The 14,419-nt window shown below is 61.0% G+C and overlaps 2 protein-coding genes across 2 annotated transcripts in view; one reads left to right on the plus strand and one right to left on the minus strand.

Moving 5' to 3' along the window:
* On the plus strand, positions 1-7,607 carry BTBD19 (BTB domain containing 19). The gene is given in 10 exon segments (XM_042030550.1): positions 1-51; positions 54-149; positions 152-261; positions 2,241-2,478; positions 2,891-2,944; positions 4,455-4,514; positions 5,794-5,862; positions 6,186-6,317; positions 6,513-6,638; positions 6,766-7,607. Coding segments are annotated over 10 exon segments (1,056 nt in total). The 5' UTR covers positions 1-15; the 3' UTR covers positions 6,901-7,607.
* Positions 7,576-14,419, minus strand: part of PTCH2 (patched 2) — a 26,759-nt gene continuing 19,915 nt past the window's right edge. The window contains exons 12-25 of the mRNA XM_042031055.1: positions 14,297-14,389; positions 14,085-14,210; positions 13,887-14,005; positions 13,374-13,779; positions 12,974-13,286; positions 12,571-12,713; positions 12,302-12,482; positions 11,556-11,839; positions 10,915-11,052; positions 10,647-10,789; positions 10,278-10,377; positions 9,630-9,875; positions 9,082-9,486; positions 7,576-8,978 (exon numbers count right to left, since the gene is read on the minus strand). Of these exons, the coding sequence (XP_041886989.1) occupies positions 9,082-9,486; positions 9,630-9,875; positions 10,278-10,377; positions 10,647-10,789; positions 10,915-11,052; positions 11,556-11,839; positions 12,302-12,482; positions 12,571-12,713; positions 12,974-13,286; positions 13,374-13,779; positions 13,887-14,005; positions 14,085-14,210; positions 14,297-14,389 (2,697 nt within the window). The 3' untranslated portion in view covers positions 7,576-8,978. The remainder of the gene's footprint in view (positions 8,979-9,081; positions 9,487-9,629; positions 9,876-10,277; positions 10,378-10,646; positions 10,790-10,914; positions 11,053-11,555; positions 11,840-12,301; positions 12,483-12,570; positions 12,714-12,973; positions 13,287-13,373; positions 13,780-13,886; positions 14,006-14,084; positions 14,211-14,296; positions 14,390-14,419) is intronic.

Raw genomic sequence — 14,419 nt, forward strand, 5'->3', positions numbered from 1 at the left:
CAGGTTTCCCTAGCAATGGGCCGTGTCGTACGACGCAGCGTGCTGGCTTCCTCCCTGCGGCCTCCCCAGGCTGGCCGGCCTCCCGACAGCCTCCAGATTCCCTCCCGCCATCCTCCAGCCCCGTCCCGCCTGCCCGCACCGCCTTCCGCCGCCGCGCTCCCTGAGGCAGCCCATGGCCGGACCCTGCTCGGCGCGGCTGCAGGGCGACGTGGCCGCCTTCACCGCTGCCCTGCGCACCCTGGTCAACAACCCCCAGTTCAGGTGAGGGCCCGGGCCGTGCCGCCTCCCCCCAGCCACGCGGAACCCCCGGCGGCTGCTCCGTGCTGTTTTCCCGCAGCCCCGAGCTCTCCCTCGGGGAGCCCCGGGCAGCTGGTGGGGCCGACGTGGCTTGTGCGGCACTCCCCACACACCCGCATGACAAGAGGAGTGCAGGGTTGCCCAGGTGGAGCCCACCCTGGACAACCATCATCTCTCAGGAGGAGGGAAAGTTCCCGGGCGTGCCCAGACCCCCTCTGTCCCTAGGCATGGTGCCAGCAGGGCAAGGCAGTGTCCCTGGATAAACCCTGTGCTGGAGCTCCTGCCCGAGCCAGGAATTGGGGTGCTGCATCCATTGAACTCCCCAGGGGCAGCTTCCTCCCTGCTCAGTTCCTCTCCCACCTGGCTTCATTGGTGCTTTACTCCAACCTCCCTGGAGGGCATTCGCCAGCCTAGCCATCCCTCCTCACAGGGTTTGGCATTCCTGCTACCTCTTGCCAGAGCAGGGAGCAGAGATGGAGATGCTGCCTTGGCTTCCCTCACCTCCATGGTATGTCCTGCCTGGCTGTAGTCCTCTTCGCCCGCTTCCTGCTGAGGCCTGCCCTGCCTATCTAAGGAACACCAGAGCTATCTAAGGAAATCCCCATTCCTGCTGAAATTTTTGGCCACCCAGAAGAGAAATCCCAGTGAAAACCCCCCAGCCACAGCACCAGGCAGTGGGGGAGTGGCTGGCAGTGCCTGGTCATTCTCAGCCTACATCCTGCTGCTCGCATCTTGCAACCCGCAGCCGTTATCTAACGTCCTGCAATCTGCATCCTGCAACCTGAAATCTGTGTCTTCATCCATCTACTTCGTCCCACATCCTGCATGCTTTCTCCTACAGTCTGTACCTCACAGCCTACACTCTGTAGCCTTTGTTCTGCATCCCACATCCTGCACCCTTCATCCCGCACCCATCCTGCAGCCTGTGTCCTGCATCCCAGACCTTGCATGCCATAATCACAGCTGGCATCCCACATCTCACAGCCTGTATTCTGCCCCTCTTGGCCTGTGGACCTCAACCACAGAACAGTTTATCACGGTCCCCTTTGCAGTAGCAGTCATGGAGGCCCCATCAGACTCTGCTCACACCACCCATCCTGCCCCAGCTGTGTGTCTCCTGGTAGACACTTGGGATGGCCCAGATATCCTTCTGGTGGGCACATCCACCTCCCTGTGGGGCACTCTGAGGGTCAGGCCATGGATTTGTGCATGTCTTCATGGCAGCCAGAATTTGGGTGGCACCTTCTGCTCATTGGCCTACTGGGATGGAGGAAGGGACAAGGGGATGGATGGGCCATGGCCACAGGTGCACACGCTGGAGACTCCCTCTCCTTTGCCTTCTTCCTTTCCCCTGATCTTGCCCCCCTTTCCTGGGGCCATGGAGCTGGGAAACCCTTTTAGGGAGAGGAGTGTTATAGGGGATCAGGGCAACAGGATGGGCTCTGTGCCCCAGTGTGTGCCACAGGCTGCCGTGCTGGGCCAGTGCCAGCCGTGCTGGCAGCTATGCCAGAGGCGTCGAATCCCTGAGATGATGAGTCAGTTCCCATGAGTCAAGGAGGCTGATCCTGGTGACAGCCACACTTGCCTTGGCTCCGCTGTGCCAAAAGAGAAAGTCACTTTCTCCAGCTGTCCTTGCCTTTCTCTACCCTGCTCAGTGCCAGCACCCTGGGCTCTCTGTGCCAGTACCTAGGGCTCTCCGTGCTTGCCAGAGGACCTGTCTTGCTCACCTTGCCTGCAGCATTCAAATAACTGGAAAGAGCCGCCAACAAGGTCTCTCCTCTGTGCCCCTGTTGGGACAAACTCCTGGGTTAAAATTAAAGGGTACTGCCCCACTGCGACAGGCACTCAGCAGGTCCCTTCCTGTGTGCCTTGTCCCAGCCCAGGGCAGGCTGTGCCCTTGCTCTCCAGGCAGTGTGTCCCTCACAGTCCCCTCTCCCCCGCAGTGATGTGATGTTTGTGGTGGGCCGGGAGCAGCAGAAGGTGTTTGCGCACCGCTGTGTGCTGGCGTGCCGCTGCCAGGCGTTCCGCGGGATGCTCAGCCAGGCGCCAGTGGGCAGCCAGGACTCCTCCAGCAGCGTCCCACCCCAGGGCCCCTTCATCCTGGGCAACGTGCAGCCTGAGGTCTTCCTGGCTGTTATCGAGTTCCTCTACACCAACAGTGTCACCCTCAACAGTCACATCGTGAGTGGGGATGGGGCTGGTGGGGGCGATGGACATGGGAGGGACAAGAGGGGGATGCAGGGGAAGGGGGTGCTTTGCAGCTCTGGGTGTGCTAAAGTTGGAGGAGATGGTCTGTGTGATGTTCTCTGGCTGGCTAACAGTGCAATGAATGTGTGGGGTCTCAACCCAGCACAGTGGGGTGTCCAGAGCACCTTGTCCCAGCCCTGGGACATCTGGCTGTGCACACCCTGGATGGTGGGAATGAGGACACCACAGCAGGAGACCTAAAGTTTTCTCCATGCAGCAGCCTTATCATCCATGCCCCACTCGAGAGCTCCCACGGAGGCAGGAGCACACCTGCCCTTTACCCTGGGCTGCTCTGCCCATCCATGCCCCTGCACACTGATGCTCACAAGGTCCCCCTTGCCTGCAGGCTCTGGAGGTGCTGACCTCATCAGTGGAGTACGGCTTGCAGGACCTGTGCAAGGTATGACCCTTAGGCTGGGGGCAGTGGTCCCTGAGTGTCCCCAGACTGGGCAGCACCCCAAGATGATCCCTGCATGGCTGGTAGCTGGAGGTGCCTCTGAGGAAAGCACCATGGTGCATCATGCAGGCTTGGCCCTGCTTCTCGATCCTGGAAGGTCTCTCCAGTGGGATCCCCCTTGGGAGGGTGCAGCAGCGACTGGGAATCCCACAGGGGAACCCCGAGAAATCATGGGGAAGGACATGGAGTTTCACATCTCCTGCATAGCAGAGATCAGAAGGAAAGCCCCTGTGCCATCGCCCACGCATGATCTCCGGTCATCTGACAGGATGATGCAGTTAAAGAGAGCCCTGATCCTTGGGCGCAGTCAGCACCCCAGCTGTGGTGCTGCCAAGGGGATGCTGCTTCGGGTGGGAAGGTTTAGGGAAGGCAGCAGGGAGCAGAGAGGAAGGGTGGGAGCTGGATGAGGAGGGGGCAGGGAGCTGGAGCAGCTCGGTGTTGGGGAGGACAGCCAGGCCACGTCATCAGCCTGATTCCTGAATTACAGCCTGGCTGTACACGTGACTTGCCATCTCACACCCAGAACTTCCCCTCCGTCCCTGTCGCGCCGGGAAAGTACCTCAGGAGCTGAGGAATCATGGGCTCCTCTCTGCCAGGGCAGTGGGATGGGACCTGTGGGAACAAGCTCAGCAAAAACCCAGATGTGGCACAGGGCTGTCAAACAGCTGTCTGGGCAGGGAAGGAATATAAGGGGTATAGCAGAAAGGGGGGTCTAGTGCTCCTGTCACATGAGTCACATCCCCCCACCCAGCAAATGCATCCTGAGCGGGATGACCTGCATAGAGGAGGGATGGGAGGGAAAGGGGCTGACCAAGGACAGCTGGGGAAACCATGGCAGTGTGCCCAGCTGCAGGGTGACCTCATATCTCTCCTGCCAATGACTCAGGGCCCTTCTGCCCCATGTGCCAGCTCCTCCCTGCATGTCACATCCCCTTGGGTTTCCCAGAGATTCTGGTAGGCAGCTGAGATAGGCAGGAGAGATGTCCCACTCACTGATAAACATGCTGGTCTGGCTGCATCCCACCTGCATCATCCTTGTATGGGATGCAGCTGGAGATGCTGGTCCCCCAGCAGTCACAGCCAGAGCACAGCTGGCAGGCAGGGCTGGGGCAAAGCTGAGGTCACTCAGTGCACTGCAGCTGGCACCAGGATTGTGCCCTGTGGCAGGACATAGATAGCATTTGTAGACAGGGTTTGGGGACCTGCCTGGGGCTGTCAGATTGGCTGGGTTTGGTCACATCAATCTTGGTCCCTGGCTCCATCAGTGGCCAAGCTGGCTGCCCACATCCACACTGCAAGACCTCATCCCACAGGCCATTGCTTATGAAACCCTTGAGGGGCTGGAGGTGCCACATTCCATGTGCTGGGGGCTCAGGGGATGCTGACAGTTGTGTGGGCGGATGGCAGGGTTGTGTCCCTCCCTCTGCCCACCCTCTCTCTGTCTGCCTTCCAGCTCTGTGTCAAGTTCATCAAGGACACACTGAGTGTGGAGCAGGTCTGCGAGGCCCTGCAGGTGAGAGTGACACCAGAAGGGTCACAAAGGGTTAAAAATAACCTGTACAATTTTGGGGCAGGAGCAGACTTGACCCTCCTGTTCTCAGCTGGACAGTGGGCTGGATTTTCCATTCACCCCTGGCCTGGCAGCTGCCCTGCCAGCTCCCAGACCACTGGGATTATACCAGGGAAGCAAGGGACAGTGGGGCCACCAGAGCCTAGCAGAGAAGTGTCTTCACACTGCCCTGAGCAGGGCTGGCCAGAACTCCCCAGTGCTAGGGCTTTGTCATCATCTGCATGAAACTGGGAGGCACTGGGTTTTGGGGAGCCAGTCCCAAAACCCCTGCTGAGAGGTGAGGCACCTAAAAATAGCCTTGGGAAGATCCTAATGGCCCTGGCCATGCTACTTCGTGGGACCAAGGCTGCTCCCCTGAGAACGGGGATTTGTTTCATCTCCCATGAGCTGAAACAATCTTGGGGTGAGGTGCCTGCCCCAGAACACAGAGCTCCAGCCAGATGTGATGCCAGACCACTGCGACATAAACAGAGCTAAAACTGGTCCAGAGGAAACAAAACAAGAAACCCCAAAACCCCAGAACAAAACAAACCTGAAGAAAACAGCTTGCCTTCCCTCCCCACTTACGTCAGTGCTGGTCCCCTGCTGTGGTGGAGGGGGAGGTGATGTTCACCCTGCCTGTGCTGGTCCCGAGTACCCCACACACTGCTGTGGGGGGTAGGGACATGCCCTCCTAGTAACCAGATGGGCCATGCCAGCCCTGGGACAAGCGTTGCTCAGTAGAGCCAGGAGAAAATGGGAGCAACCCCAAATTCCTGCTGCAGTGAGGGATGGCAGCTGTGGGTCAGGCTGGGGCTGGCACCTCAGCTGGCCTGGGGCACTTGTGGGGGTGCTTTAAGCTGACCCTGTGCCCACACAAGGAGCACTGGGGACTGGTGGTTTCACATGCCTGCAGTGTGACCTTGTGAGAACAACACCAGGGCCTCTCCCCCACTGTGGGCTGTGTGATGTCCCTGAGCAGTGGTGGAAAATCACACGTGCTGCTGAGGGTGGGACTGGGTGACCGTTGTGGGCGTTAGAGCCACCAGAACATTTGTTGTGGCGTAGGCCAGAAAAGGAGGGGACCTTGGCATCCCTTGCTCCCTACACTCTTACCATGGTACCCAACCCAGAGGGATGTCTGCCTCACCTGTGTCCCTGAGAGTGCCCATGTTTCTGTAGGGCTTTGGCAGGGAGTCCCTCCTGCCCTGGACCCCTTTGCAGTGTCTGTGTTGTCTCACAGGCTGCGGTGACCTATGGGCAGGTGGACCTCCAGCAGCACTGCCTGGCCTTCATCGAGGGCTGCACTGCGGTACGTGATGGGGGAGCATGGTGTGGGGTACCCCAGGGCATGGCGGGGCGCGTGGCATGGAGAACACTGCATGAGGCGAGGGAGCAGGGCCCCTAAGGATGGGATGCCTGGAGGCTGGGAGGGGAGCAGAGGGTGTTTGGAGAGAAGATGCTGCATGATGGGCAGAGGCAGGCTGGGGGGTACTGGAGTGCCAGGGGATTGGAGTTTGGGTTGGGGAATGCTGGGGTGCCAGGCAGGGATTGCACCAGGATGTGTCTGATGGATGGGGGTGGTGGTTGTGTGGGGTCCTGGTTCCAGTTCCCGGTGTTGTGGTGTGCTGGCAGGCAGTGGTGCGGACACAGGGCTTCCGTGAGCTCTCCGACGTGGTGTTGGCGCGGGTGCTGCGCAGTGACCGCCTGGCTGTGGACGAGCTGGACCTGGTGCAGGCTGTGCGGGAGTGGGCACACGTCAGCTCGGTGAGTGTCGCACAAGCAGGGACCACCCAGGGGTGCCTGGGCCCCCACCAGCCTGGGCTGGGAATGTAGGCACCCTTCCCCTGAGCCCAGGGGTCTGTGATACACACAGAAGCTGTGTCACTCCCCCCAGGCCCCTGCCTTCCTTGGTGCCCAGGACATCACCAGCCTCATCCCTCACATCCTGTTGTCTGACAGGCTGTCCTGGAGCGTCCGGTGCCAGAGGTGGCTGCCCTGCCCGTGAGGGAGCTGCGTCTGCCCTTGCTGGCACCCAGCGAACTGGTGACACTGGAGAGCTATAACCAGCAGGACCTCCTCATCCCGGTGAGCTGCTGACTGTTTGTAGGGTCTCCTGACTGACCTCCAGGGGCTGGAGGATGCTGCAGGATGGGCTGGGGAGGACCATGCTGTGGCCATGCTGATGCCCTCATCCCTCTCCCCATCCCCACAGGTGGAGAACATCGCGGCAGCCTGGCGTGCCCACGCACTGAGGAAGGGCAGTGGGGTGCCCTCCCGCCTCTGCCGTCCCCGCCGGGGCACGCGGCCCCGTGACCATCACCGTCACCTCGAGCCACACGCCAAGTAGGAGCTGGCAACGAGTTTTGTCCAGCCCAGCCAGGGGCTCTGCAGCGGAGCAGGGTGTGGGGGCTGGGCACGGATGCTTCTGCGGCCAAGAGCATCGATAAGGTGCTTTGTCCCATGTCACAGCGTTAGGGCCAGGGCAGGATGCCTGGGTCACCCCAGAAAGTGATGTAGGGGCGGTGGGTAGGGTAGATCTGGGCTATGTGATGGGTGCAAGGACACTGCAGGCGGCCCAGGCAGTGACCCCAGGGTGTCGGGGCTGCAGGGATCCCTGCGGGATGGGGACCCAAGATGAGCTTCCCCTTCCCCGCGGCCGTGCTGCCCTCCCCCGGCAGCGGGGCCATGCTGCAGCGGGAGAGGGATCCGGCACCTGCCCGGGCAAGGGCACGGGGACCCTGGGGCTTGGAGGCGGGCAGGTAGGAGGGGACACACGGGCATCTTTGCACGCACCGCCGCACCGACAGGCTCCCATCCCCCGCGCCCCCCAAGCCCTGCCAGCAGGCCACACACACGTAGGACAGGCTGCCAGCCCCCCATGTGCCACACACACTCTACACACGGTGTGCAGCCCCCCCTTGCACCCCCCATCGTGTGTGTGCTCACAGAGCTGGGTCTGTCTCAAGCACACATACCCCCCTTCCAGCTGTGTTCCCCAGGAGAAAGGGCCGGACACAGCAGGTAATTTATATATAATATATATATTTACTCTTTAAAAATAAACCTTCGGTCCCCACTACCGCCTGTACAAACTACAAAAATAAACCTTTGCTCTTTTTGATATAAATAACTTAGATGGCGTGTTGGGGGGGAAGGGCTGCCCGCCGTGCCCACGCCTGGCACGGGGACAGGGTCCCCAAGGCCACCCCTGCTCAGCGGCAGTGTTGGGGGGCTGGGGGGGCTGGGGCCGCAGGCACAGCAAACACCGCTGGAGTTAAAGTGCTGGGTAACGGCGCGGACGGTGCCCGGGATGGGGACGGGGACGGGGACAGGGGCTGGCTGCAGGGACAGCCCCGTTGCACGGGGACACGGTGAGAAATACGGTTTCCCAGCAAGATGTGCCTGGTGGCACCGTGGGAGCCCACATCAGCATGCACTGTCCTGTGCATGCTCAAGCCTGTGCCATCCCCTGGGCAGAGCACGAGTGTGACACGGGGGGGCTGTGATCATGGGACAGCTCAGGGGCTTGGCGCAGCAAGGACCACTCCAAGGATCTCCCCCTTCCAAAACCCCGCCTGTGCTTTGGGGAGCAACAGGCTCCCTTTCTCCACTGTGGCACATCCATGATCTCCAGCCTTCCCATCCTTGCCGCTGGGGAAACTGAAGCACGGACTAGCATGTTGGAAGGGGTGAGCTGCCCGTGGAGTGGGGGCACGAACAGGTCTGTGCCCCTGGGTTCCTGCTGCCTCCAGTGGGCAAAGGGTCTGCCCGCTCCCTGCCTGCACCCTGGGCAGCCAGGCGAGGCTGTAGGCTGAGAAATAAATCTTTTAAAATAAGCTTAAAAATATATATCTCTCTATAGATAGTTTCCCTTTGCAATAAATAAAGGTGAGGGTGCCCACCCCAGGCCTTGCCCATGGCATGCCAGGGCATAGCTGGCTCTGGGGCTGCCCCCTTATCGGGACAGGGGGCATCAGGGCACCCTGTTGGGGTACCCCAGCTCATGGCCCGGGATGGGTGGTCCCGGGAGGAGGTGATGGGGAGCAGGCAGTGACCCCACAGAGGGGGAGCTGGCATGGCACCAAGTCCACCTTGCCAGCAGCTCCAGAAACAGAGGGGGGAGTTAGTGCTTCCATTTCTGGGGGGCAACAAGCCCAGGGCAGGATAACCCCAAGCCCTGGGTGACGAGACATGGCACCAACGGTACAGCCTCAGGTGAGGGACACGCGGGCACGGCGTGGCCTGCACACAGCTTGCATAGAAGTGCCAGCCTGCCCTGCCGAGCCCCGGTGCAGGGTGCAGGGGGGCCGGTCCTCCTCGGCCAAGACCGCTCCGGCAATTAGCAGCACGACGCGGGCGACCCCGCTCTGCACCCTCCTGTGCCCACCGGGTGCTGGGGAGATGCTCTGCCCAGGAACCAGGAATCTGCAGGGAGAGAGATTCGGGAGGTCACTTGGATCCCTCCACACCCAGCTCACACCCCCACGCTGCCATACACCAGCCCTGGGTAGGGTGTCCCCAAGCTCACCTAGCGCCGGGCACCTGCCCCGTGGTGTCCCATGTTCTGCATCTCAAAGGTGTCAGGCACAGCAGTGCCACTGGTGCTGGGCTCGTCCAGGCAGTCCCGCTCACTGCTGGTGAAGCCCTCAGGGCTGAAGTTGGGGTAGGAGCCAGGCAGTGTGGGGTGTAGGGCCACCGTCACCGATGCAGTGGCCGTGACGGTGGTGTAGCTGCCGGCAGGACCCTGCAGGTGGGTGCTGTAGGTGGGCAGGGCTGCGGGGGGGGCTGGCCGGGTGCCTGGCGGGCCGGGCTGCGGGTGCTCTCGGGGCAGTGTGGTGCACGGCTCCCCGAAGGGCAGGGGGGCTGCAGGCTGAGGGCCAGAAGCCTCTTTCTTCCCCTGAACCTCCAGGCTGTCCTTGTAGGGCTTCAGCACCTGGAGGGGGAACGTGAAGCATGAGGATGAATGTGAGCATCCCTCTGGCAACACCACCAGCCCCTGTCCCCCAGCTCTATCCATGACCCTCTCCCTGGGGATGCAGGGGAGCTGGCAATGCCACAATGGGCAGAGACACTCACGGTGATGCGGGGAAAGCTGGGGTCCTTGCCAGCCTCCAGTAGGATGTGTGCCGGGGCAGGGGGCACGATGAAGGGTCCCCGTGGGCTGCCTGGCCCCACGCTCTCCGTGTAGTGCTCTGTGTCCGAGGCCTCAGGGAAGGTGGCGGGCCAGGCTGGAGCGCGCCGGACATACATTGCCCCAGGGCCCAGGCATGGGGGTACCGACTCCGGTGGGGGTAGGCAGGGGCCATTATCCACCAGGGATGCCTGGGGAGAGAAGACAGGTCAGAGGAGCCAGGGACAGAGGAGTATGGAGAAGTAGGGCGTATGGGTTGATGTGAGGATGGGGATGCAGGTGATACCAGGTGAAGCAGGGATGGGGTCAAATGGATCAGGGAGGGATGGGGGAAGTTGAGTGTGGGATGGGGCCGGAAGAGGGTCAGGTAAGTATGGGGCAAGTAGGATATGGGTCAGAGAAAGGATTAGGTAAAGGAGGGATGGTACTGGGCAATGGAAGGACTGAGGTGGGTTCGAGATGAGGTTGGGACTGGACAAGGCAAAGATGGATAAAGGGTGAAAGGTGTGCAGGGAGAGGGGCAATGGGGGATGGAGAGAGGTGGGTACAGGGTTGGAAGGACCAGGGAGAGGCAGAATGGAGGGGTCTTGTACCTCAGGGGGTGGCCCGATGACAGAGAGCAGGACGGGCAGAAGCACCAGCCCATTGAGCAGCCCCAGCAGCGTCAGGATGGTCAGCACCGCAAAGAAATACCTGATGGGGCCACAGGCACATGGGGTAAGCAGGCACAGCCATCATGAACCACATCCTATCCCAAATATGGCTTCCCACGCCACACACCCTGGCCCTGCCATGTCTCCCCCAGCCTCCAGGCAAGATGGAATGGAAGTCCCCAGCAAGACATCCTCCCCAGCTGCCCCACATCCCCACCACCAGACGGGAGGCCGCCCCACCTACCAGCCCCCACTGCCAAGGCTTTTGTCGGGCAGCAAGTGGCTGGTTTATCTTTCTTCAGTGCTCACCTCATGATGAAGTCAAACTCAGAACCAGCCAGCATGAGGACACCCAGGAGGGTGGAGACAGCACCATCCATCACAGGGGCAAAAGTGTGCTCCAGTGCTGCGGCTGAGCGCACGTTCCTGCTCCCCGCAGCTGTCAGGAATCCCTGAGTGGGATGGAAATGTCATGCAGGGCTGTCCCCGTGTGCCACCCATGATGGGCCATCCATCAGCACATGGCCAAGGGGATGAGGGTGCCAGGGAGTGGAAACTGGGATCTGCCTGTGCTCACCAGGGCCACGTGGACTGTAAACTCCACACCAATGCCCACCGAGGCGATGAGGATGACCACGGGGATGGCGCTCAGCTTGATGCCCATCAGCCCCATGATGCCAAACAATTCCACAGCCATCATGGCCAGGATGGAGACCTGGAGGGTGGTGGGGTCAGTGAGGGATGGCTTTGACTGGCTGTCCCCTCTCCCTGGCAAACCTGATCCTACTCCATATAGGGCAGCCTCACCTCACTGACCCTTTTCCCTCTATTTGGGGTGTCCTTCTGTCCCATTTTCTGGGCATAGCCCTCACCCTGCTCTGCATGGATGTCATCAAACCCCTGCCCACTACACACATTTCCTTCATAACGGGTTCCCTGACCCCTCCCTATGGGTGTTCCCCTCACATTCTTCTACCTGGATGTATCCAGGGCCCCCTGCTCCCTTCGTCGATGATATAACTGATCCCTCCATACAGAGTCCCCCACCTACTGCCACTCCCATATGGGCATCCCTTCCCCCCAGGGTGCCCCTGCCCACTCCATCACCCAATTCCCATGAAGCAGGTACTCAGGGACACTCAGCAGGATGGGAGAAAGGCTTGATGCCCCCGACCCCACCCATCAGGACCATCCCCATGCATCAGGGTGCGTACTCACGATGATGCCGGCGGTCCAGGGGTTGAGCAGCAGCAGGGCGCAGACGAAGAAGGTGCAGGCCAGCAGGATGCTGATGGCCAGCAGGAACCAGTGCCGCAGGCCAATGTACTGCTCCCAGAAGAGGAAGGGGTAGCCACTGGGGTAGCTCAGCACGCCGTGGCGCTGGGCAGCCTCTCGGCAGATGGCCCGTACGCTCTCAATTGCCTCCACAAAGTCAGATGTGCGACGCAGCCCGCTCAGGTAGAAAGGGAACTGGGCGAACTCCAGCGGCTGGGCTGCTGGGACTGGTGAGGAAATCACAGGCAGTATGAGGGTACAGGCAGTATGGGTGTACAGGCAGCACGAGAGCACCACAGTCACACCAGCCTGAGTGCAGCTTGGGCAGCCTGATGCCTGGCTGGGTAACACAGGCCTGGGGAGTGCGTAGGGAACAGACTGGGGTCAAGGTGGAGGGCATTTCTCTGCCTGCAGGATTTTTGTGCATTAGCAGCTTACTCTTTGTAGTGAGATGCTCATGGGCTGGAGCAGGGGTATGTTGCTAAGGGCACAGGGAATTTATGGTGGGATGCTCAGGGCGTGGGGTGCAGGAGGACGAAGGTGAAGCATGTGGAAGCAAGGCAGTTTACCTGATGGAGTAAGGGATGTGGGGGGTTTCCCTTCAGGGCAAAAAGCTGTAGGGAGTGGGGTACTCTGCAGGAGGATGCTGGGGGCAGAGGGGCACTGGGGAGCCCACCATGCTCACTCACTTCGCAGATTCTCGCCCGTGGTGTCGTACTTGTCATGAATCCACTCAGGGGGTGGGGGGTAGAAGTTGGCCTGGGAGGCGGCAAAGCCCAGGGGGTCGTTGCTGGCCCACACTGTCAGGCAGATGTAGAAGGTGTCAGGGGGGATGATGCCATTCTCGTCCACCAGCCGCCGCGTGGTCAGCTACAGGAAAGACCAGGAGCGGGCATGAGCTGGGCAGCTGGGGTGGAGTCATCCCCAGCCCAGTCAGCCCAGCCCTGTCACTACTCACCTGATTGAAGTTGAAGGGCTCCTTCTTGTTGCCAGTCTGGATGAGGAGCTTGTAGGCCAGTGCCCCATCCTCGGAGCCGTTGCGGTAGCTGTCATGGGTGATGCGCCCGGCCTGCCAGTCCCTGTCGAAGGTGGCCTGGAGCCCTGGGGATGCAGCATGGGGGATGAGTATCCCTGGGGACACACCACCCTGCACACCACCCCATGTGACCCAGGGAGTGTGGTGCCAGAGGGATGGGCACACAGAAACCCCAGGGCTCAGCTTCCAGTGCTGGGCACCTTGGGACCACACTCCCCAGGGTACTGCACACAAGGGAAGGCATTCCCAGCCCAGTGGGGAGCATGCAGGCTGGGGAAAGGACTGTCAGGAAGGGGAGGTCATGGAGAAGAGGCATGTCCCTCACCTCGTAGCCAGTCCTGGAAGTAATGGAGCCACATTTTGGGCAGGTCGTGGTTGCCCTCCCGCACCACGTACTTGACAGTGCTGAAGGCCTGGTGCAGACTCAGCAGGGCAGCCTGTGCACCCGGGTAATGGAAGCCACCCTTAGTGACAATGAACATGTTGTAGAAGGAGAAGTACTTGAACTGGGCCGAGATGAAAGCGTGTGCCTTGGTGTCCCGTGGCACGATGTCCGTCAGGTAGAGGCCATCATGCACCATGGTGGTGCCGTAGAGGCTCAGTCCCAGCAGTGCCAGGAACAGCACCACCACTACCGCCTGTGGGGACAGAAGGCGGGTCAGGCAGGATCCTGTGCCACCCACCTGCTTTGAGTGGCACCACCACCAGGGCCGCCCCCACCTCACCTTGGTCCGGGTGCGCAGGAGGAGCGGGGCGTACTTCTCCCGGGCAAAGTCAGCGAGGCTCCAGCGACAGAAGGGCAGGGGGACACACTCCCGCCCGCCCTTGGCCTCATCCAGCTGGGACAGCAGATCCCGGGTGGAGCTGGATGGGGCGAAGACCTGCGAGCCCAAGGGGTCAGTGTGCGGCAGGAGGACAGCAGGTGAGGTGCACACCTGGGAGGTGGGTGGCAGGACGGTGACAATGTGGTGGCCTGAGGGGTCACACCGGGTGAAGGCTTGCACGGTGGTGGTGATCTGGGTGCTGGTGGCCATGCCAGGGTGCCCATAAGGAGACGGGTGGCAAGCATGGTTGTCGTTGGCGTCAGCAAGCTCTTGGGGCTGGATCTGGATGACCCGTGAGGAGCAAGGGCTGCATGGAGAGAGTGAAGGAGCAGAGAGAGAAGGAGATGTTTAGTCACCCCAGTGACAGAGGGAACACTGGGGTCAGACCCATCCCAGCCAGCCTGGTGCTGGTACCTGTAGAAGCAGCAGAGGATGTCAAGCCGGCGTTTCTCCCGGCGGTGCAGGTCCAGGCTCAGGATAGCAGGGAAAACAAAGAGCACCATGGCGAAGTTGAACACCACAACCACTGCAGCCTGCAGGTATTGGGGGACACACATCAGAGCAGAGTCCGGCCATCCCTTCCCATCCCCTGGAAAGGGACCATGGCTCTACCTGGAGAGAGAAGGCGCGCAGGGCAGGGATAGGCACCAGGGCTGCCATGAAGAAGGCGATCATGTTGCTGACAGAGGTGAGAGTCACACTGGTCCCCGTGCGCTTCAGACACTCGCCCGTCCGCTCCTGCAGGGACAGAGAAGGCGTGGTGAGAGGGACCATAGGGAGGCAGGAGGAAGCCAAGAAGCCCCCGGGCAGTGCTCAGTGCTCACCTTGAAGGGGATGTGCTGGCTCGTCTCAGTAAAGGCGTGAGCCAAGAGGAACATGTCATCCACCCCAATGCCGAGGGCCAGGAAGGGCAGGACCTGCCACAGAGCAGTTGGTGTCAGTAGAGG

Source organism: Corvus kubaryi, unplaced genomic scaffold (genome assembly GCF_017639235.1).
Source record: "Corvus kubaryi isolate FWS band 111438036 unplaced genomic scaffold, C.kubaryi_AGA036_p1.0 37334, whole genome shotgun sequence".
NCBI classification, from domain to species: Eukaryota; Metazoa; Chordata; class Aves; order Passeriformes; family Corvidae; genus Corvus; species Corvus kubaryi.